Raw genomic sequence first — 24,188 nt, 5'->3', positions numbered from 1 at the left:
GAACAAGCATTTTTAGAAAGTGTGTAATGGGCCAATCACTGTGCTGAGTGCTGTTTAGCATGACAGCCGTGGACTTATTCTCATAGAACTAATGGTCCAGTGCGAGAGCAAGACAGGCAGATTGTGGTAAGAGCTGTGGAGAAGAAAGATAAGGAAACAGAAAAACACATAGCACAGGGGCCTGGTTTAGTGTGGGGCCTAGAAAGTTTCCCTGAAAATAGGTGAATAGGAATCAAGAAGTCAAAAGAGAGGGAACCGTGTTCTAAACAGAGGAAGTGGTATGTGCAAAGGCCCTCAGTCAGGAGAGAGAATGGCATACCGAAGGGACCAAAAAAGACCAATGTGGATGGAGTTCCCATAACCAGGCTGGGAGACACAGCAATGAGGTAGAACGGCAGCCTGAGACCCAACCACCAAGGGACGTCTATTCTTTCACTCACGTATTCGTTCAGGCAGTAAGTAGGTACTGGGCACTTTCTATGTGCAAGGCATTATTTTAGACATTGGGCGGGGGGGAATGAACAAGACAGACACAGCCCCTACACTAGGAATTTTGACCTTTGTCCTAAGAACGATGCGAAGGCATGGAAGGGTTTTAAACAGAGGAGCATCATGATGAGTTTGTGTTTTAAAAGTCGGTTCTGCTTATAGGGTGGACAAGGCACTCTAGGGAGGCTCCTGGAGTGGTCCTCGTGAGGAATGATGATGGCTTGGACTCCAGTGCTAACAGTGGGAAGCTGACAAGAATGGACAGAAGGGAGAGGAAAGGGGGAGTTAAGGATGCAGTCATTGTGACCTGGAACACTGGGAACGGATCAGATTTGGTGGAGACCATGAGTCTGACTCTGGACACTCTTTAAACTATTGATTTGTGTCCTCTATGACATAGAAAAGTTATTAGTGGTCCTACCCCTGGGGTAAAACCTAGGGAACTGTGCTTTTAACTAGTGCCTCTCGCGATTCTGGCCCACTGCCTTCTCTCCCAGGTAAACCCAGGAAACCACCTTCACTGTGCTCTTAAGGTACACTGTGAGTGCAGGAAGCTGATTTGCGTAGCGATTAGGAGTAGAAGCTCTGAAATCAGGCTATCTCAGTTTGAATTCTGGCCCTGGTAACTGTGTGGCCTAGGGGAGTTTTTCCCTCTGTAAGACAGAAATGAGTCCTGTTGATCTCATAGGCGACTTGGATGTGATCCACATAAAGCACTTAGCAGAGTGCCTGGTACAGTACATGCTAAAGAAATGATAGTGGTTGAGTTATTAAATCCAAATGACTGCCCCTTTAAAAACAAGCAAAAACCTGGTACCAATGAGATAAGAAGAGTGACTACACACACCTCGAGGGGCAGTCCTGGATGTTACAGGGCTGAAACCCAGCCAGTGGCTTCTGGAGGTGATCACAGAAGCCCTCACTCACTTCCTGCCCATTGGCCATCAGGCACTGAGGTCTCTGAACTCGGGCTCCCAAGTGGCCACAGGTGGCAGAACAATGTGTCCAGTTACCAAGCTCCCAGAACGTCTCTGCAGAAAGAAAATGAATGTCACGCAGTCCCTGGGAGGCTGAGAAATGATGATGGGCTGGAGACGACCTGGCCAAGACTACCACAAGCTGTCTGTCTGGTTCCCTGAGAACAGAGAAAAAGCCATCATACAGTGCAAGGGTGTCCTTTAAATTTCCTTTCCCTCAACTAGCTTATTATAATAACTGGTGGGAATGGGAGCCAGAATGGGGCCTTTGGACCACAGCCTGGGAGAAGGGCTACTGCAGACCAGCTAGATCTGCCAGAAAAATCCCAGAGAGAAGCAGGAGGTATTCTGTGCAGTGGGCTGGCTCCTCAGGACTCTCCAAGCAGAGGCAAGAGGTCAAAAGAAGAGGGTCTCTCAGGGAATGCCCTAAGAGGTTCTATTTCTCAAAAATGGATCAGGCCGAGAAATGAAAGATGATTTAGCGGAGGGCAGAGATTAAGCAGACAGGTTACAGGTGCATTTCAATTCCATTCTTACTTTTCCATTAATTCTTTTTTGTTGCTCTTGTTACTTTATTTTATTTTTAACATACAATAAACTGCATATATTTACAGTGTACTATTCAATCTCCCAATTCACTCCCCCCAACCCTCCCCGCGTTCCCCACTTGGTGTCCATATGTTTCTTCTCTACATCTGTGTCTCTATTTCTGCCTTGCAAACCAGTTGATCTGTACCATTTTCCTATAGTCCATATATATGTGTTAATATACAATATTTGTTTTTCTCTTTCTGACTCACTTCCCTCTGCATGACAGTCTCTAGGTCCATCCATGTCCTGGCTATTGTAAATAATGCTGCAATGAACACTGGAGTGCATATGTCTTTTTGAATTATGGGGTTCTCTGGGTATATGCCCAGTAGGGGGATTGCTGGGTCATATGGTAGTTCTATTTTTAGTTTTGCAAGGAACCTCCACACTGTTCTCCATAGTGGCTGTATCAATTTACATTCCCACCAATAGTGCAAGAGCATTCCCTTTTCTCCACACCCTCTCCAGCAGTTACTGTTTGTAGATTTTCTGATGATGCCCATGCTACCTGGTGTGAGCTGATACCTCTTTGTCATTTTGATTTGCATTTCTCTAATAATTAGTGATGTTGAGCAGCTTTTCATGTGCCTCTTGGCCATCCGTATGTCTTCTTTGGAGAAATGCCTGTTTAGGTCTTCTGCCCATTTTTTGATTGGGTTGTTTGTTTTTTTGATATTGAGCTGCATGAGCTGTTTATATATTTTGGAGAGTAATCCTTGGTCTGTTGATTCATTTGCAAATATTTGCTCCTATTCTGAGGGTTGTCTTTTCATCTTGCTTATAGTTTCCTTTGCTGTGCAGAAGCTTTGAAGTTTCATTAGGTCCCTCATATTTATTTTTGGTTTTATCTCCATTACTCTAGGGGGTGGATCAAAAAAGATCTCACTGTGATTTACACTGAAGAGTGTTCTTCCTATGTTTTCCTCTAGGAATTTTATAGTGCCTGGCCTTACATTGAGGTCTTTAATCCATTGTGAGTTTATTTTTGTGTATGGTGTTAGGGAGTGTTCTAATTTCATTCTTTCACATGTAGCTGACCAGTTTTCCCAGCACCGCTTTTTGAAGAGGCTGCCTTTTCTCCATTGTATATCCTTGACTGCTTTGTCATAGATTAGTTGACCGTAGTTTATCTCTGGGCTTTCTATCCTGTTCCATTGATCTATATTTGTTGTTGTTGCCAGTACCATACTGTCTTGATCACTGTGGCCTTGTGGTATAGCCGGAAGTCAGGCAGCCTGATTCCACCAACTCCATCTTTCCTTCTCAAGATTGCTTTGGCTATTCAGGGTCTTTTGCGTTTCCATACAAATCGTAACATTTCTTGTTCTAGTTCTGTGAAAAATGCCATTGGTAATTTGATAGAGATTGCGTGGACTCTGTAAATTGCTTTGGGTTGTACAGTCATTTTCACAATGTTGATTCTTCCAATCCAAGAACATGGTATGTCCCTCCATCTGTTTGTGTCCTCTTTGATTTCTTTCATTAGTGTCTTATACTTTTCTGAGTACAGGTCTTTTACCTCCTTGGTTAGGTTTATTCCTAGGTATTTGATGCTTTTTGTTGCAATGGTGAATGGGATTGTTTCCTTAATGTCTCTTTCTGATCTTTCATTGTTAGTGTATAGAAACGCAAGAGATTTCTTTGTGTTAATTTTGTATCCTGCAACTTTACCAAATTCATTGATTAGCTCAAGCAGTTTTCCAGTGGCATCTTTAGGATTTTCTATGTATAGTGTCATGTCATCTGCAAACAGTGGCAGGTTCACTTCTTCTTTTCCAATTTGGATTCCTTTTATTTCATTTTCTTCTCTGATTGCTGTGGCAAGGACTTCCAAAACTATGAATAGTAGTGGCGAAAGTGGACATCCTTATCTTGTTCCTGATCTTAGAGGGAATGCTTCCAGTTTTTCACCATTGAGAATGACGTTTGCTGTGGGTTTGTCATATGTGGCCTTTATTATGTTGAGGTAGGTTCCCTTTATGCCCACCTTCTGGAGAGTTTTTATCATAAATGGGTGTTGAATTTTGTCAAAAGCTTTTTCTGCATTTATTGAGATGATTGTGTGGTTTTTATCCTTCAATTTGTTACTATGGTGTATCACATTGATTGATTTGCATATATTGAAGAATCCTTGCATTCCAGGGATAAATCCCACTTGATCATGGTGTATGATCCTTTTAATGTGTTGTTGGATTCTGTTGGCTAGTATTTTGTTGAGGATTTTTGCATCTCAATTCATCAGTGATATTGGTCTGTAGTTTTCTTTTTTTGTAGTATCTTTGTCTGGTTTTGGTATCAGGGTGATGGTGGCCTCATAGAATGAGTTTGGGAGTGTTCCTTCCTCTGCAATTTTTTGGAAGAGTTTGAGAAGGATGGGTGTTAGCTCTTCTCTAAATGTTTGATAAAATTCACCTGTGAATCCATCTGGTCCTGGACTTTTGTTTGTTGGAAGATTTTTAATCACAGTATTAATTTCATTACTTGTGATTGGTCTGTTCATATTTTCTGTGTCTTCCTGATTCAGTCTTGGAAGGTTATACCTTTCTAAGAGTCTGTCCATTTCATCCAGGTTGTCCATTTTGTTGGCATATAGTTGCTTGTAGTAATCTCTTACGGTGCTTTTTGTTTCTGCGGTGTCTGTTGTAACTTCTCCTGTTTCATTTCTAATTTTATTGATTTGCGCCCTCTCCCTCTTTTTCTTGATGAGTCTTGCAAGAGGTTTATCGATTTTATTTATCTTCTCAAAGAACCAGCTTTTAGTTTTATTGCTATTGTTTTCTTTGTTTCTATTTCATTTATTTCTGCTCTGATCTTTATGATTTCTCTCCGTCTACTAACTTTGGGTTTTGTTTGCTCTTCTTTCTCTAGTTTCTTTAGGTGTAAGGTTAGATTGTTTATTTGGGATGTTTCTTGTTTCTTGAGGTAGGATTGTATTGCTATAAACTTCCCTCTTAGAGCTGCCTTTGCTGCATCCCACAGGTCTTGGATCATTGTGTTTTCATTGTCATTTGTCTCTAGGTATTTTTGGATTTCCTCTTTGATTTCTTCAGTGATCTCTTGGTTATTTAGTAGCGTATTGTTTAGCCTCCATGTGTTTGTGTTTTTTACACTTTTTTTCCTGTAATTGATTTCTAATCTCATAGCATTGTGGTTAGAAAAGATGCTTGATATGATTTCAATTTTCTTGAATTTGCCAAGCCTTGATTTATGACCCAAAAGGTGATCTATCCTGGAGAATGTTCCATGTGCACTGGAGAAGAATGTGTAATCTGTTGTTTTTGGATATAATGTCCTATAGATATCTATTAAATCAAGCTGATTTATTGTGTCAGTTAAAGCTTGTGTTTCCTTATTAATTTTCTGTGTGGATGATCTGTCCATTGGTGTAAGTGCAGTGTTAAAGTCCCTCACTATTACTGTGTTACTGTCGATTTCTTCCTTCATAGTTGTTAGCATTTGCCTTATGTATTGAGGTGCTCCTATATTGGCTGCATATATATTTAAAAGTGTTATCTCTTCTTCTTGGATTGATCCCTCGATCTTTATGTAGTGTCCTTTCTTGTCTCTTGTAACATTTTTTATTTTAAAGTCTATTTTATCTGATATGAATACTGCTACTCCAGCTTTCTTTTGATTTCCATTTGCATGGAATATCTTTTTCCATCCTCTCACTTTCAGTCTGAATGTGTCCCTAGGTCTGAAGTGAGTCTCTTGTAGACAGCATATATATGGGTCTTGTTTTTGTATCCATTCAGCCAGTCTGTGTCTTTTGGTTGGTGCATGTAGTCCATTTACATTCAAGGTAATTATCGATATGTATGTTCCTATGACCTTTTCCTTAATCCTTTGTTTTTGTTTTTGTAGGTCCTTTTCTTCTCTTGTGTTTCCCACTTAGAAAACTTCCTTTAGCATTTGTTGTAGGGCTGGTTTGGTGGTGCTGAATTCTCTTAGCTGTTGCTTGTCTGGAAAGCTTTTGATTTCTCTGTCGAATCTGAATGAGATCCTTGCTGGGTAGCGTATTCTTGGTTGTAGTTTCTTCCCTTTCATCACTTTAAATATATCACACTACTCCATTCTGACTTGCAGAGTTTCTGCTGAGAAATCAGCTGTTAACCTTATGGGAGTTCCCTTGTATGTTATTTGTCGTTTTTCCCTTGTTGCTTTTAATAACTTTTCTCTGTCTTTAATTTTTGTCAGTTTGACTACTATATGTCTTGGCGTGTTTCTCCTTGGGTTTATCCTCCCTGGAACTCTCTGCGCTTCCTGGACTTCGGTAGTTATTTCCTTTCCCATGTTAGGGAAGTTTTCAACTATAATCTCTTCCAATATTTTCTTGGGTCCTTTCTCTCTCTTCTCCTTCTGGGACCCCTATAATGCGAATGTTGGTGCATTTAACATTGTCCCAGAGGTCTCTTAGGCTGTCTTCAGTTCTTGTCATTCTTTTTTCTTTATTCTTTTCCGCATCAGTGATTATCACCACTGTGTCTTCCACGTCACTTATTCACCCTTCTGCCTCAGTTAATCTGTTACTGGTTTCTTCCAGTGTATTTTTCATTTCAGTTACTGTGTTCCATATCTCTGTTTGTTTGCTCTTTAATTATTCTAGGTCTTTGGTAAACCTTCGATCTTTGCATCCAGTCTTTTTGCAAAGTCCTGGATGATCTTCACTATCATTATTCTGAATTCTTTTTCTGGAAGGGTGCCTATCTCCTCTTCATTTAGTTGTTTTTCTGGGGTGGTATCCTGTCCCTTCATCTGGTACAAAGTCCCCTGCTTTTTCATTTTCTTTCTGTGACTGTGGTTTTCAGTCCCACAAGACGAAATACTGATGATACTGCTTGATTCTGCTGTCTGCCCTCTTGTGGAGGAAGCTATCTAGGAGGCTCATGGGTGCTTCCTGATGGGAGGCACTGATGGTGGGTTGGGCTGGATGGGCGGAGCTCAGTAAGACTTTAATCTGATTTGGTGGGTGGAGCGCAGTGAAACTTTAATCTGCTTGTCTGCCAATGGGTGGGGCTGTGTTCCCACCTTGCTGGTTGTTTGGCCTGATGCTACCCAGCACTGGAGCTTACAGGCTCTTTGGTGGGGCTAATGGCGGACTCTGGGAGGACTCATGCCAATGAGCCCTCCCCCAAACCCCTGCCGCCAGTGCCCCGTCCCCTCGGTGAGTCACAGCTGCCTCCCACCTCCACAGGTAACCCTCCAACACCAACAGGTAGGTCTGCTTCAGTCTCCTATGAGGTCACTGCTCCTTCCCCATGGGTCCCGGTGAGCACATTTTTTGTGTGCCCTCCAAAAGTGGAGTCTCCATTTTCCCCAGTCTTATGGAGGTCCTGCAACCAAATCCCGCTGGCTTTCAAAGAATGATTCTCTGGGGATTCCGCCTCCAGTTGCTGGACCCCCAGGTTAGGAAGGCTGACATGGGGCTCAGAACTCTCACTTTAGTGGGTGGACTTCTGCAGTATAACTGTTCTCCAGCTTGTGGGTCACTCACCCAGCATTTATGGGATTTGATTTTAACGCGATTGCGCCCCTTCTACCGTTTCAGTGCGGCTTCTCCTTCGTCTCTGGATGTGGGGTGGGTTTTTTTGGTGAGTTCCAGTGTCTTTCTGTCGAGGATTGTTCAGCAGTGAGTTGTAATTCCAGTGCTCTTGCAAGAGGGAATGTGTGCATGTCCTCCTACTGCCATCTTGATTCCAAAACCTTTCCATTAATTCTTAATCTAAACCTCAGATTAGTCCTGAAACTGCATACATAATTTGTCATGGAAACATCTGGAAAGGTGAAAATGGGAGTTTCCTTTAGAAAAGTTGAAGCTGACTACCTCCAATAATTATGACTCTTTTTACTTTAGTCCCATTCCAAGCAGCCTTTCCCTTCCCTTTTGACACTTGGTAAAAAGATGAGGTAGGACATGAGGATGACAAATTTGTGTATGATTACAGAAAGTACCAGATTTTCTTGTAATAATCACCAGTAATTTTTAGCTACCAGCTGTGTCCATAGGCTCCCTCACAGAGCAGACTGGATTCTTTAACTTAATGATTTTCCAGTTTTTCCTTTTGATTTTGGAGTTTTTGTCCTAAGGTGCATATGGTATCATTTGCAAAGCAGAACAGAATATATTTTTAGTTGCCCCCCCAGCCCCGCCCCGGATTACATTTGATTTAAAACAGTTTTTAAGAACAGCTAAGTTTATTGAGAATTTTCCAGGTGATATGTACTGAGTTAAACATTTTAACATCAATTTTCCATTTAATCCTGATGGCCATCTTGTAAATTACATTATTTTCACTTGCCCAGGTGGAAACTGAAAAAAGTGAAGTGAGTTTCCCAAGCTCCTTCAGCTTGATTGGAACCCAGTGTGTCTGACTCTAAATCTCACTCTTTCTACTATGTCACATCTCACCAAGACACCTTGACAGTTCAAGGAAGGACACACATGCTTTTCTTTAAAAAAACATGTGTTTTGCTTTTGGTGTTTTGTTTTGTTTTTGTTTTTGTTTTTGTTTTTTGCTGAGGTATAATTCATACACAATAAAATGCTCAGATATCAGGCATGCAGGTTTATGAGTTTTCACAACTGTAGGTACTTATGTAACCATGACCCAAAGCAAGGTACATAACATTTCATCACCCCCAAAGTTTCCTCCGGCCTCTTTTTCATCAATTCCCTTCTCCTCCCAGGCAACTACTTCTTCATTTCTATTAATATACATCAGTACTATCTGTTCTTGGACTTCATACAATATGTACTCTTTTGTGTCTGGCTTCTTTTGCTTAACATAAAGTTTTTGAGATTCACCCATACTGTTGTGTATATCAGTAATTCATTCTTTTTTACTGCTGAAGAATAGCCCATCGTGTGAATACAGCATAGTTTGTTTATCCATTCTCCTGTTGATTGACATTATGAACTGAGGGCTGCTATGGACATTCTTATATGAATTTTTTTGTGAACATATTTTCATTTTCTTTGGGTAAATACCTGTGACTGGAATTGCCAGGTCAAGGGTAGGTGTATGCTTAACTTTATTAGAAAATGCCACACGCCTTTCCAAAATGGTTGTCCTGTTTCATCCTTTGATCTGTGATGCATAAGCATTTCAGTTGCTTGCCAGAATGTTACATCATCAGTCTTTTTGTTTCCACTATTCTGGTAGGTGTGATACTGTATCACACAGTGCTTCCCATTTTCATTTTCCTGATCCCACCTGTAAATCTTCTTTTGTGAACGTCAAGGCTTTTGCATTGTCTTTCTGGGAGAGTTCATTGTTTGGCTTCACTGTCTTTAGCCTTACCTACTGCTTCTATTTTCTTCAGAATTTTCTTGGGAAAATTGCAAAGGGATAAATCCCTATCCTTTCAACTTTAATTTCTACCTACTCTAAGTGTGACATGAACTACTTGGTATAACTGTATAGGCCTATGGCAGGCAACGTAGAGACCTGGTATATCATCCATCCCAATCAGTCACGTTGAGGATGGACCTGCAATGCAACCCATTGATATGGGGAGGCCAGGGGGGGTTGATGGACTCGAGAAACAGAGATACTATGATAGATCACCTAACACTTACTGCAATTATTGAGGTAAAGATGGACGAAACCTGGCCTGGCAATGCTAACTCACTGTGTGATGGCAGGCTTCAGTTCCCTCAGGGGCTCCAAGCTTAGACACCATTTTACCGCACCCTGTATAAGAAAAGGCTTTTCCAAAGTACACTGGTATGGTTCTAACAACCCAAGGGCAGGCCAGCCACATGCCTTGGATGAGTATGGAGGGGGTGAAGATTTACTATGTTTACATTAAAGGGATACAGGGAGAACGTCATTGAAAGCCATAAGATTGTATACCATTATCACATAGGATTTGGTGTTAGATGGGCTACAGAGCAGATTCTACTTCAAAAGTGTCAATCTTTTCATTTAAAGAAATCTATGTAGAGGCCACCTCTCACAACTGTGCAATCTATATTTGGGGCAATTTGATGACAGACTATCTGCTATGTTCAGAAAAAGACACATACTTTGCTTTGAGGGAGATGTAGCTATTGGCCCCTTACCCCTTCCCAGTCCCCAGTCCTCTTCTACCTTACCTCACTCCCACCAGGATCCAAACTCACCTTCTGAGGGCTGAAGATCACTTTGTATTTCCGAGTTCGGCCAGCCATTTTGTCAGCGTTGACAAGATCTACAGACAGAAGGGATGCAACCCAGAAAGCCATGGGCCTTTGTTAGACCAGAAGCAAGGAAGCAGAGAGACTTTACAAGGGGACAGAGTTCCTATGGCCAAGGCCCTCAGACCTTCCCCCCTTTCCCAAGTCTTAGTTACAATGAACACCATGGCACACTCACTGGCAATGTACCGCATATTCTTTTTTTTTTTTTTTTTTTTTTTTAGGGTGTAACTTTTTTGTTGTTGCTTTTTTTTTCTTTTATTTTTTTAAATTTTATTTATTTATTATTTTTTGGGGGGGTACACCAAGTTCAATCATCTGTTTTTATACACATATCCCCGTATTCCCTCCCTTCCTTGACTCCCCCCTCGTTGTCTACCGCATATTCTTGATGCAAGGTCTGACCAAGAAGCACAATCTGTGGGAGAGAAGGGGGGAAAACAAAACCAACACACCTCAGTGAAGAAAACTCATGAAGTTGGTGACAGCAGCTTAGAAGAAACTTAAACAATGCCAACTCTTCCACCATGTGCTACAGTTCTCACCCCAGCCAAAGCCCTGGCAGATCTCCTGGCTCACCACATACCAACCACAGAAGACTCCCCTAGACAAAGCAGGTATATCCTGGTGAGCTGGGGGCACTTCCTGGCCTTATGGTAGACCCAGGAGTTCCTGCTCTCAAATAAGATGCACGTACCTATGGAGTATGTCAACAATCAAGTGTTAAAAAACAATACAAGAAGGTATATAAAATAATGTTCTTCCAGCTGGGGTTCAGCGATGTAGTCCCACGTATCCAGGAGAGCTTTTTCCTCTAAGGGAGGGTGTACATTACTTAGGTTGAGAAATATTAACAATAAAAGCAAACACCAGACAACAGGCAGGATGTGACCATGTGCCAGGTGAATGGGACAAACACTGAACCCCATGCAAACCCAGAGGAGAAAATCACCCTGGAATGGCAACTGACAGCTGCGTGGAGGGGGTGGGGCTGTGCCCTGAAAGATGGGTATTTTTCACAACAGTGAGGAGAGGAGAGAATTTCAGGCAGAGCGGGTGGAGTGGCCAAAAGCACAGAGGTACGTGTGCAGAGCTGGGAAACATGTGAAAAGTTTTGAGCCAAGTAGGGGCGATGTGCAAGTCACCAGGCTGGAAAGGGGCTGAGAGGCCTCCCTAGAGGCAGCCTTGGAATCTACGACAAGCAACATGGACCTCTCTGGGTAAGTAAAGGAAGCCTTGAAGGTTCTTGAGGAGAGCACAGTGAAAATAGTTTTGAAAGAATAATCAGTCTGGTTAGAGATGGCAGATTGGCCATAGAGAGAGAAGAGGACAAGGGAGGGAGAAACGGCAGAAAGGGAGACCAATTAAGAGGCTAAAGCATAACCTGGGGTGAAACTGTAAAAAAGAAGGGAGGTGAACCCTATCACAAACATCAAGGTGCCAGATCTCGGCTAAGGACTGATCAAAGGCACGTGTGCAGGGACCTCCTCCAGCTTGGAGCCGAGACAGAGTCTTCCAGACACTCGCTGTTCACTGGAGCTGAGGGCTGGCTTGTGCTCCACTTTGTACAGCTTGTCTACTTCGTGTTGCTATAGAGAAAACCCAACAAAACAGTGGACATACGTGTGCCTGGAAACCCAAAGCCTGATTCAAAGACAGGGGTCTTCTGGAAGGGCTCCCTCCTGTTTACACTAATTCTAGGAATCAAAGTACCCCCCGCCCACGACAACCATTCCACTGAACTGTCCTCTCACTGTGAATAGGAAAACCAAAAATAAAACAATGCAGAAACAATACAAAGAGTATCAACCCCTCCTTGTCCACTCAACTCTGCCATCCTCTATTTATCCTAGAAGGGCAGTCACTCTTCAGTAATTTGTACTGTTCACCAAAAGAAACACTGCTTAATGAGAAAAGAGCGGCCTGACTCCAGCTGGAAAAAGGGACAAGGTACCTTTAGGATGGAGACATTGGCGATTCGATCCAAAGGGCTCATGAGATCTGCCTCAATGAACAAGTCCTTTTTTCCTGGACGCTGAAGGAGATAATATCTTGGGTCACGCTGGAGGTCACCCAAGGGCCCTCGGCTGAGAGCTCATCCAGCCATCCGTTGAAGAGAAGCACAGTCTCTGGGTTGGAAGGTCACTAGACCTCATCTACCCCAGCAACTTGTTTATTGCCTATATCCACAGTTGACACTTCTCTACATATTCACCTATTTTGTCTGCTCATTTTCTATACCAGTGGAAGGATATTTCACTTTCTTTCTAAGGTTAAGTCCTCACCGCTCAACCCTCCTGCTTGCCTGTGACCTTGTTCTACATCATGGCTCCTCCACTCCACTGCCTCCTCCACTCTGCCTCCTGATAGCCCAAGCCATCCCCTGCTGAATGAAGCCAAACAAAACAAAACCGCACCATGTAACCCGCAGCCCCTCAACTGACTGCCAGATATCTCTTTAAATGGCATTTTGCTTCTAATTACAAAAATAACCTCTGTTCAAGGCAGAAAACTGAACCCAGGGCAGCCCTCACCCACCCACGCGTCTCCCACCCCAAATCCCTATCATCTGGTTCCTGCTTCAGCACTCCTGACGCCGCTCTCCCATCTGTCCAGAGGAAGAAGAGGTCACACTGAGTGGAAGAGAGGGGGAAGTTGTTGAAAGCTTCCTCTCAACTAGGCTTTGAGAAATGGGTAGAATGTGGGCAGTGATAGATTAAGATGACAGTCCGGCAAAGGCCAGGGAAAGAGTACAGGCTGAATGGGAAGGGCAGCACAAACGATTCAGTTTGCCTGATGGGTAAGGTACGTGCAAGGCAGTGGTCCTCAACCAGCGCTGCTTTTGCCTCCCAGGGGACATCTGGCAAAGCCTGGAGACATTTTGAGTTGTCCACCTTGGGGCAGGGGGTGTTAGTGGCATCTAGTGGGTAGAGGTTAGGCACGCTGCTAAATATCCTACAACGCACAGGACAGGCCCACCACAAAGAATTCACCAGCCCAAAATGTCAACAGCACCAAGGCTGAGACATCCTGATGTAGGGAATGGCGGGAAACAAGATTGAAACATTGGACAGGAACTGGAGCATGAAGGGTCCCAAATGCTGGGTTAGGGAGTTTGCAGTTGATCCTCTATTCTTCCTCTAACAAGGAAAAATAGAAAGCTTTTGTGCACTGAAGTATCCAATCAGCGGGGAGTTTTCGTTAGGTAAATCTGGGAACTGCGGGTAAAATGGCTTGGAGACATGAGAAACTGGAGGCAAGGAGTCCACTTATGTGGTTAATGCGACAGTCCAAGCAGCCCAAGGACTTCCTGGGTGGTCCAGTGGTTAAGACTCTGCACTTCCACTGCAGGGGGCTAGGGTTTGATCCCTGGTCGGGGAAGGGCTGCATGCCACAGGGTGCGGCAGAAAAAGCAAAGACAAAAACAGAAAACAAACAAGCAGCCCAAGCCTGGGATAATGAAGGAGGACCTGATTTAGGCTGGTGGTGATGTGAACAAAAATAGGCCATTTAAGAGATACATGGAACGTGTATTAGAATTTTTAAAAATACTTGAAAGAAATTAACAGCATTAACAGTGCTTGTATCTGATGCTAGGGTTATAAGTGATTTTTTTTCTTTACACTTAATCTTCTACATTTTCGAGAATATGTATGTGTTATTTTCTAATCACCATTTAAAAAGTCAGGTGTAAGGAAATATCCACAGGACTCAGCAACTGGATCAGCTAAGTGTGAGGAAGGAAGGGGAGTCAAAGACGACTTTGAGGTTTCAAGCCTGAACAGCAGTGCTTATTAATAAGAATTAAGTCAGAGGAGCTCGTTCGAAGAGGACATGAGTGCACAGAAATCCACTCTGGACGCGTTGAGTCACCCTTGCGGGCAGCTCTTCCTCAATACACTCTATTTACAAGTTTCCATCCTTGGTCTCATTCACCCTCTTTCATGCGGAGCTCACCTGAACTAGTGGCTCTAACTAGCATCTCTTTTCAATCCCTCAGACATTTGTTGGGTGTCTTCCATGTGCCAATCATTGTGCTACCACTACAAGACATAGGTCAGAGAAATAAACTATGGCTCCACCTCCCCTGAGGTTCTCTGAGATTCTCCCAAGTCCCCATCTTTATCCCAGCTGCAAGCCTGCATTTCCATCTGCTGATGTGTTACAATCAGTATTTCCTACTAGCATCTTAACTTCACCCTATCCAAACCCAAACTACTCAACTTTCCCCACCAACCCAAACCCCTTCCTCTTTCTAATTCTTTTTCTCATTTCCATTCAATGTTCATGCAACACATATTTATTAAGCACATGCTAAGCGCCTGACTCTAAGCTAGGTACTCACTGGGTACACAGTGCTGAACAAAATAGGTTCCCTGTCTTCAAGGACCTTCCGATCTAGTGGGAAGTATGAACAGTCAACAAGTGACTGTATGCACAACCCGTTACCATCACAGTAACAGCATCACTGTCTCATTAGCTCAAGTTACAAACCCCAGACTCGGCTCTGCTTCTCACTTAACCTTTACAACCAGTCAACGTCTTTGAGTCTTCCACTCAAAAACCAAAACCCCCCATCAATTCCTTTCACTTCCATTGCCACTAACTTTGTGTGGGCCTTTACTACTTCAGTCTCATCTATGGTCTCCTCAGCGGCCTTCTTGTTGCCCATGTACCCAACTTCACAATGGCTATTACAGTCATCTTCAAGTACTGTTTCATGTCACGTATGGGGGAAAAACCTTCAGCAGCTGCCTAATGCTCACGGTGTAACTTCTCATCCCTCTCTTCCCTGTACTACATGCCTTGTCCTTCCCTGGTTCCTCAACTTTGCTCCTACCGGCCCATCTGCCTGGAACATCCTCTCCCATCTCCAAGGAAAATGTGCTAATCTTCACACTCCGCCTCCTTGAAACTCCTAGATGACTCCAGCTAGAAATGATTGTTGCAGGCACCCTAGCTGTCACTCATTTACCACATGATACCCTGTGTGTGGTCATCTGTGTTTCACAGGGCTCCCATTGGAATGCAAGAACTCTAAGGATAAGGTTGTCTTAACCATCTTTCCGTCCCCAGGGATGCCTGACACTAGGGGTGTCTCATTTGTCTGTATGAAAAAATTAGGGGCGGGGTGGGGGTGGGTGGGAGAGTCCCATGAACTCTCAGGCCAGGGCGACCCAAGCAGCTCTTACTGCCCTCTGATTTTCCTGCCCGAGTGCTTCATCTTGGACCTGCCACAGAAGCTCCAAGGACAACACCAAGGGCCAAGAGCAAGATCAAGGGAACTCAGTGAGAAAGAGCTATGCATCCAGGGAGTGCTGCACTGCTGATGCAGCGAAGTCCCCCCGCGGGGCGGGCACTGACCTGCTCCAGCAGATAGAGGAGCTGGTCTCGGGCCAGCTTCTTGAGCATCGAGAAGTCAGGCAGCTCCGGGGCATCCGGCCGATGGGGCAAAGCCATGGCAGCGGTGACCTGAGCCGCACGGTGGAAGGGGGATGACCGGCAGCGCGCCGGGGAAGCCGGGCAAGCGCAGGACGGCCCTCCTTCAGGTGAGGGCACGGGCTTCGGAAGAGCCCCCGCAGGGGCCCTCGCTGCGCCGCCCCACCGGAGGAACGAATGGCCGCCTCCCGGCCGAGCAGCCGCAGCCTCGGGGGACCTCGCCTCAGGCCTGCGGCCCCTCCGCCCGCCCGCAGGATTCGGGTCTACACCCGCACACACACCCGCCTCCTGCCAGAGACACGAGCCACTTCCCACCCCTCCCGGAAGGCCCGCCCGCTGGCAAAGCGCTCGGCGTACCCGGAAAAGGAGGTGTCCTGGAAGGGACGTTTGCCAGCGAGCGGCCACCTGTCCAGGTTCTGTCTCCTTCCTGACCAGAGACGAGTGTTCCTGTGGTAGAAGGATTATGCCTCAAACCAGCTTTGAAGGGTCCACGCAATTCTCCCAGCTCACGCAAGTGAGCGCTGGGCCCGCGCTCCCTGTTCAGAGCGTGGGGAAATGGGCGAAACCAAGTCGGCCTCTGGGGGGCGCTGTTCACTGGGGATCGTGGCTGTCAATCAAATCTGCCCCCCAGGGAGCTGCGGAGGCGCCCAAGTGGGTGTGGTTCTCGGGAAAGCCCCGCCCCCAGGACGCATCTCCAGTGGGGGCCGCCCTCGTGTCCATGGCAATGGACGCAGCCGTTAGGGCGGCCAATAGGGCTGCCCTTAGGGTGGCCGGCTTGCCTCAGGAGGCGCCGCTTCCCCTGGGCTCTGCGAGCCAGGCCTGAAGCTGGGGTGCAGTGGGGAGCGGGCTCCCCCTCGCGGTTGGCGGGAACAGCCAGTCCAGTGGAACAAGGACACGGTCCCAGAGGCCCAGCAGCACGCGGGAAGGAGCAGGAAGCGCCCGAGGGTGTCATTAGCAAGCCGCTGAGTCCCACACCAGGCCATAGGGGCGGACCCAGCAGCCCCTCCGCTCTCCTCAGAACCTGGGGTGGGCAATACCCGCCAGGGCTTCCCCTTTGCTGTCAGAGCCCAAGGGGTCTTGGCCATTGGGGGCCTGGCCCCAGTGTGTGTGTGTGTGTGTGTGTGTGTGTGTGTATGGAGAAACTGAATCATGGGACAGGGAAAAAGCTGGCCTAGGCGACCTTTGGTCTTAAGCTCTTTTTTTCAATGCAAACTTCCCCCCAGGGCCCCCAGCCATCCCCCATCACATTCAGAGCAAAAAGCTATGGTCATGGCCACTGCCAGCTGAGTTCAGCTCCTTCATGCACCCCAGAGTTGTATGCAGTGATCTTGGAAGATTGGGGCTTGTCAGAGACTCTACACCTCATGGGCATCCCATGGACTCTGTTACCTACTTGGAAACATCCCATTCTGTAATGGGACTGCTCTGTTCTGAAGGAGCTGCAATGTTCCCTTAGAACGCCATAAAGATCCCTGGGTGGATTCCCCCTGGCCTTCCTGGACCTGGAGGGACGTCATATATATTTCATTCCCACCCCTCTCCCCTCAGAATCTAAGGGGATGGAGCCAAGTACCTGAAAGACCGGTGACTCCGAGGAAGACTATGTTGAAGAGGAGGAACCTGAGGAGGAGTGCTGAAGGGGAAGCTACCATCCCTTCTAACCTTTCTCAGCAGGCACGCTCAGAGGCTGACTATAGTGCATTTAGCAATAGAGTTCCTTTATCCACCATAGCCAAGAAGATACCAAAGAAAATCATACCCCCAGCTGCCCCAGATGACTTAGCAGTTGGGAGGAGAAAGAGAAGGCCGAAACGCAGGTAACCGTTCCCAGGACCCCCTCACTTGCCCAGCTCCAGAGAGTAATCCTCTGCCCTTCAGCCGTCAGGCTGGGATCCAGTCTTCCCTTTAGCCTGGCAAAGAGGACAGGAAATACAGGAGATGACTAGCCTTTTGGTACCACTAAAACAAAATGCAGAACCATTTGGGCTGGCTGAGTTTCGAATTTCAGCATGTTTATATCATCCAGGAGGTTCCTTTAAGTGGCTTCTAGAGAAAAGGAATTGCACTGTTAATCTGTTGGGCATCTCTCCATCAGGGTGCCTGGCAGCCCAGGGTCCTTTTCTCCCTCTGCCTGATGTGTGCTCTTCCTCCATTCCAGACCCCTGGCCAGCGATCCGACCAACTGCAAGTATGAGAGTGGTAGGCACCCAGCTCATCACTCGCACCACTGGCCGTAAGAGGACATTTAGGGCTGCGGCGTTCACTCTGGAGATGGTCCCCCAATCTGCTCCCGGCCCCTGGATCTTGTTAGGCTGGCCTATAGCCTGTACAAAGCCTCCTGGCTCAGCTCCCGGCAGCTGAGACATCACTGTTCCACTTAGTCTCAGCGGTAGAGTGGGAATCTCCAGTTAGCTAACAAGAAAAGAAAAAAAAGGGCAAAAATCCCCCGCCCCTCCTAGATCTTGCCAGAGATGAGATGAGACCAGGTTAAACGTGTTTTTGCAAGACAGCTTTTGAGGGGGCTTCAGCAATTAAAAAAACAAATCACCAGCTCGGTTAGTCGTTTCTTCCTCCCCTCCTCCCCACTGGCAAATGTGCTGCGGGTCCCCCCAAAGTGTGAGGCTCCCGTGTAACCCCTCTGAGGGTCAGCGCTGCAGGCCAGAAACCGTTCCTAATTGACAGGACTGAAAGGAACAGAGAGCCAGGCTCTAGTTTTCTGTCACAGATATTGGAAGGGCCCTGATGGCCTCATGAACTTGGAATTTTCGCAATGGTAACCAAACTGCAGGGCTAAGGTAGGAACTACCTCCCTCTTCATCCTGCTTTCTGGTCAGGTCTCCTCCTTTCCTGACCCAGCTACAGTCCCAAAGCTTGCTGCCAGTGCCCAGGCTGGCTCCACTGACCTGCCTCTCTCCACAGTGCGTCGGGCAGCCCAAATGTGTGGCCTGAAGGAAGTGGGGGAGGACGAAGAGTGAACTGTGTACTGGACAGACTGCTATGTCTCACTGGAACAAGTCAGGGACATGAAGAGGTTTCAGGTACAACCTCCCGACCCAAGATCCTAAAGGAACTACCGCCCCAGAATGGCTACTCCCAACCTTTCGCCCAGGCACCCGAGGCTGCCACTCTGGGTAGCTATAGCCCTGGGCAGAGTAGGAAAGGCCATGACCAGGGGCTCCTGCACCAATGGAAATAGTTTTCTCTTGGTCTCTGGAACTTCTGTAATCTGAAGGAAGTGTCTGCTGGGCACATCCTATCTCAATATATGCTGCTTGCCTGGAAGCATTTGTGCTCAGCTGGCCCCTGCAGGGCAGGCGAGCCTATCTTACCGGCAAGACGGGGAGCTTCAGAGCTGTCAGCAGAGCCAGCTGAGTGATCCAGCCTTGTGAGCAGCTTCACCTGCACTCCACATCCATTAAGAGTCAGTGTGGGGTCCTGCAAGGCAGCAAGAAAGTCAGGAAAGATGGACTGGGGTCCACAAGAAGACATTACTTCTTCATGGTGTGTTTGTTGTGCTCTGATTGGGTCTACGGGGTGGTTAGCAATAAAATAGTTTAAAAGTGTCTGTAAGGCTTATTTTGAGGGAAGCAGGCAGGGAGCTGAGACTATCACCTGTCCTGAGACTCGTGGGAGAAGAGAGAGACCGAGAGCGAGAGACAGAGAGAGAGAGACTGCTAGAAGCGCTCAGGAAGCCCCTAAGGAGGGGCATGCAGGGAGCAGTTGTGAGATGAGGGTGACCATAACAGCATTTACTGAGGTCAGACACTGTTAAGTGTTTTACATTCTCCCCTCATTAAATCCTCAAAAAGATACCCTTACGTTTGTTTTGTTTTGTTTTTTGGCTGCTCCACGGCGTGTGGGATCTTAGTTCCCCGACCAGGCCCCCAGTGGTGAAAGCAGCGTGTCCTAACCACTGGACCGCCAGGGGATTCCCAAAAGATACCCTCTGTTAAGGACACTGAGGCTCAGAAACACGCAGTTCCCACAGCTCGTGAGGGGAGAAGCCAGAGGGCAGGGCAACTCCTAGGCCTGTGGGCCAGAGCAGTGGGGGTTTCCAGCAGGCCACCGTGCCAGTGCCTTGCCCTCTGAGGGTGCCACGGCTGTGCATTCCCTGAGGCTGATCTTAGTCTCCTTTCTTTTTGGGGAAACGTTTTCTCATTTGCTTTGTGTTACTCTGCACCCGTTATCCCCATAGCACTAGGCCCTGGTCGTCTGCGGGATGTTATAAGGTGGCTAGAAGGCCCAAAGGCCTGCCTAGCCCTCCTCGCCACCCCTCATTTCCTCACCCGGCTGTGTATGTGTGTTCTGGGGAGAGGCCAAGGGGCAGTTTCTCACCTGCCTTAGGGAACCTTCCTTTTCTCCCCTGGGGGACTAGGTGCTGTGTTTACCTCCACTGTGACGTCTCCCTTGACCTCCCCAGTCCTTCTCCACTGCTACCTGGAATGCCCAGGCCCCAGGAACGGCTCCTTACTCTGAGGGGTAATATAGCCAACTGGCTCTGTTTCAGAAAATCAGCCACTTCCCTGGCATGACAGAAATCTGCCGCAAAAATCTGCGGGCTCGGAACCTCAACCGCATGCAGAAACTCTATCCTACCGAATACAACATCTTCCCACGCACCTGGTGCCTCCCTGCAGAGTGAGTGAGCCTAGTTGCCCAGGCTGAGATTCTGGGGGAGGAGAGGGTTCGCCATCTCAGTTCCCACCAGACCCTGGCCCCAGGACCTAGGATGTCTCAGGGGAATGGCAGTAGAAGGGCAGTTTTAGCAGGTTAAAGAAAAGTAAGTCTCAAACTATTATGTATAAAATAAGCTGCAAGGATATATTGTACAACACAGGGAATAGAGCCAATATTTTATAATAACTATAAATGGTGTATAACCTTTAAAAACTGTGAATCAATGTATTGTACACCTGAAACTTATATCATGTTGTACATCAACTATACTTCAATTAAAAAAAAAACTTGGGCTGGGCTGAATTGGGAGATTGGGATTGCCATATATACATTACTAATAAGAAAAAAATAGCAAATCATACCCTTTAAATACATGCAGTTTATTTCACATCCGTTATATCTCAATAAAAGTTCTTTAAAAAAAGAAAACTTGGAGGGAAAAAAAAAAAGAAGTAGGTGTGAGACTGAGTACTCCAAGAAGAGCAGGGACTGGACAGCGGGAAGAACTCCCCAGGGTCCTGGGACAGCCATCATGCACAGAAACCCTCTGACCACCCCTCCCCCCACTCTGCACACAGCTATGGGACTTCCAGTCCTATGCCCCTCAGCGAAAAACCCGCACTTATATCGGCAAGCCGGACAGAGGCTGTCAGGGACGTGGCGTCTTCATCACCCGAAATCCACGGGAGCTGAAGCCAGGAGAACACGTGATCTGCCAGCAATACACCTCCAAGGTGAAGGGTGCCTCAGGACCACCAGGTCCCTCTGCCAGCACTGGGGTGCCTCATCTCTGCCACAGCCAGGGAGGAAGACAGTTCTAGGCTCCTCCCCTTCCTGCGACCCCCTGTTATCTGGGAGGCAGCATGGAGCCATGCTTCGGAGCTAACGTGCTCCGAACCTGAGTTTTTCTACTTTCTAAATATGTGATCTTGGTCAAATTTCTTGCCTGTGCTATGCCTCAGTTACCTCATTTGTTAAGGGGCATGAAAACAGTATCTTATATGGTTGCTGTGAAAATTAAATGAGTTATTATGTATTTGAAGCGCTTACAACAGTTTATGGGACAGAGTAGGTACTTCAAAAGTCGTCAGCCCTCCCTCTGTTTGTGCAGATGTGGAACCCATGGATGCGCAGGGCTGACACCATTTTGTACAAGGGACGTGACCATGCACGGGGTGTGGTATCCCTGGGGAGGTCCTGGACCCAGTCCCCTGCAGATACTGAGAAACCACTGTATTATTATTTTCCTCTGGTGGCTTTGCTGCTCTCAGCCCTTCCTCATTGACGGCTTCAAGTTTGACATGCGAATCTACATCCTGATCACATCCTGTGACCCTCTTCGGATCTTCACGTATGAGGAGGGCCTGGCCCGCTTTGCCACCATGCCCTACGTGGAGCCCAGGCACAACCACCTGTAGGAGGCCAGCTGGGGGACTTCCCTGGAGGTCGAGTGGTGAAGACTTTGCCTTCCAATGCAGGGGGTGCGCGTTCAATCCCTGGTCAAGGACCTGAGATCCCACATGCCTCATGGTCAAAAAACCAAAATGTAAAAGAGAAGCAATATTGTAACAAATTCAATAAAGACTTTATAAAAAACGGTCCACATCAAAACAATCTTAAGAGAATCCTTAAAAAAAAACAAAACAAAACACAAAAGAGGGCAGCCAGCAGCCCTACGGTGCAGGGCAGCACCCTCTTCCACTGCCACGAGTACTGAGGTTCTGCGGAGAAACTGGGTACAGGGGCTTGTCATGCAGCTAGCTTGTCACCCATGAACAAGGAGTGAAACCTGGAGTGCCTGGGCACCTGGCTAGGAGGAGTAGGAGGAGAGCACGTGGTGGGGGCGGGGCGGGGGGTTGACTGCAGAAGAGCCACACCTGCAGGAAGGACACCCCCCCTCCCTGGGAGCCTACAGAACAGTCCTCCCTGAAGAGGGAGAGGAGAGGAGTCACCCTGGGGAGGGGTGGGTCATCAAAAGGCAACGCAGGGCTGGAGGGAAGAACTATGTGGAAGCAGCCAGAGGCCACAGGGCCACTCTCTTCCCAGGATGACGTCTGCATGCACCTGACCAACTATGCTACCCACAAACACAGGGAGCATATTGTCCGGGAGGATGCTGTGGGCAGTGAAAGGTATGCTCTACTCTGCTTTCTCCTCTTTCTCTGCCCTTTAGCCCCACGGTCTCAGCAGCCCATGAAATGAGCTGGCCCTTGGGAGGTTGAGCTGGCTTAACCTTCACAGACCCCTGTCCTGTGCCTGACTACCAAGTGCAGCCCCAAACCCCACCCTATAATTAAGCCCTGCTCCAAGCTGGTGGCAACCCCTTAAAGAGCAAGGAACCTAGGCATGGAATTACGGTTAGTGTTAGGGAGCCTCCTGCCTGCAGCCCGGCTCCGCTGGTCTTCCTTTGACCCCTGGGCCTCACAGGAAGCTGTCAACACTCAACGCCTGGCTGCGAGAGCACAGCTACGACCCCCGAGAGCGGAGGGGAGACATCGAGGACATCATCATCAAAACCAGCATCTCGGCACATTCTGTTCTTCGCCACAACTGCTGAACCTGTTTTCCCCAATATCTGAGTGGAGGTACATGTGCCTGATTTGAGATCCTTGGTTTTGACATCTTGCTGGACCACACACTGAAGCCCTGGCTGCTGGAGGTGAGGATCATCTCCCAGGCTTTGCAAAACCAAGGTCTGTCCCTGAACAGGACACCTGGGATAGGAGTGTACTCAGCTGGTGGAACATGGAATGGGGGACGCACAGGCCTTAGGGTGGATAGGATGTAACAGAAGGTGTAAGACATCGGCACGTCTGACCTGCTAAGTCCAATCTTGGTGGTCTCTGGCCTCCACCATAGGAACCCAGATCTTGGATCCCAAACGTTCCTCGTGTAAGCCTTGCCTGTAAGGACACTATAGCTATAGAGTCAGGCTGTCTGATTTGCTCTCACCAGCCTGTACACTGGAGGGAATCTCTGTGGCAGAGTCCTGTGGCCTTGGAAGTGAGAACATCCAGCTTCTTCAGCTAAAGCCACTGGAGGGGGATGTCTCTCCTAGACCCTCCAGCTGGGCCTGCAAGAATCATGACCTGCTCAGGTGGTCTAGGAAGGGGATGGATAATGCCTTCTCCTGGCAGGTAAACCACTCTCCGAGCTTCACCGCTGACTCATGCCTTGATCGAGAAGTGAAGGATGCACTTCTCTGTGATACCGTGACCCTTGTCAACCTCTGGGGCTGTGACAAAAGAAAGGTGATGGAAGAGGACAAGCGGCGAGTGAAGGAGCGGCTTTTCCAGTGCCACCAAGAGCCACGAGAAGCCAGGTGCCCCAGGTGTTTGATGTGTGCTTAGTTGTGTAACTTATCTTCTTTTATTATTACTTGCCTGTGAGTAAGAGTCCTTCTCTAGATGGAGAAGGCAGTCTGGGGCTGAGTAGCTATTAAAAACAATTTTTTGCATCAATAATACACCACATATCATAGATAAGTAATGTATTATCTATGCAAATTCAAAAGACACAGTGAATAGTCTCTCTCCTACCCTCCTCCTCCAGCTACTCAGTTTTCCTCCCTGGAGCGGATCAGTGTTCCCTGGGTCATGTGTACACGTTCACAAAACTTTAATGCACATACATATGTGTATTTATATAAATTGGTTTTCTCCCTTTACCCAGACAATAGCATAACTTTCACACTCTCTGTACCCTGCTTACCAGTGTATTTTAGAACTATTTCATATTAGCACATAAGGAACTTTATGGGGTTTGTTCTGTTTTTTTTTCTTTTCTTTCCAATGAAGCTCCTCTAGAAACCATTTCCATGAAAGTTTATAATCAAG

The 24,188-nt window shown here is 46.9% G+C and overlaps 1 protein-coding gene and 1 pseudogene across 6 annotated transcripts in view; one reads left to right on the top strand and one right to left on the bottom strand.

The window, feature by feature from the left end:
- Positions 1 to 16,022, bottom strand: part of LOC130844035 (vacuolar protein sorting-associated protein 33B-like) — a 39,779-nt gene extending 23,757 nt beyond the window's left edge. For 3 of the 6 annotated variants that reach the window (XR_009051139.1, XR_009051140.1, XM_057720000.1), the window contains exons 1-3: positions 15,601 to 16,022; positions 12,191 to 12,271; positions 10,183 to 11,825 (exon numbers count right to left, since the gene is read on the bottom strand). Coding sequence is in view for 2 of the 6 variants with exons in the window: in XM_057720000.1 (XP_057575983.1) it covers positions 11,688 to 11,825; positions 12,191 to 12,271; positions 15,601 to 15,696 (315 nt within the window). In the remaining 4 variants the exon portion in view is untranslated. Of the gene's footprint in view, positions 1 to 1,336; positions 1,521 to 1,576; positions 1,625 to 10,182; positions 11,826 to 12,190; positions 12,272 to 15,600 lie in introns of those variants that run through there. The other 3 variants (XR_009051138.1, XR_009051141.1, XM_057720002.1) reach the window with 2 other exon arrangements.
- A 1,212-nt stretch (positions 16,023 to 17,234) lies between these two features.
- Positions 17,235 to 24,188, top strand: part of LOC130844536 (tubulin polyglutamylase TTLL13-like) — a 32,911-nt pseudogene continuing 25,957 nt past the window's right edge.

This window comes from Hippopotamus amphibius, chromosome 2, assembly GCF_030028045.1.
Source record: "Hippopotamus amphibius kiboko isolate mHipAmp2 chromosome 2, mHipAmp2.hap2, whole genome shotgun sequence".
NCBI classification, from domain to species: Eukaryota; Metazoa; Chordata; class Mammalia; order Artiodactyla; family Hippopotamidae; genus Hippopotamus; species Hippopotamus amphibius.
Note: the sequence above shows the minus strand (reverse complement) of the source record. Positions and strands in the feature narration are given on the sequence as shown.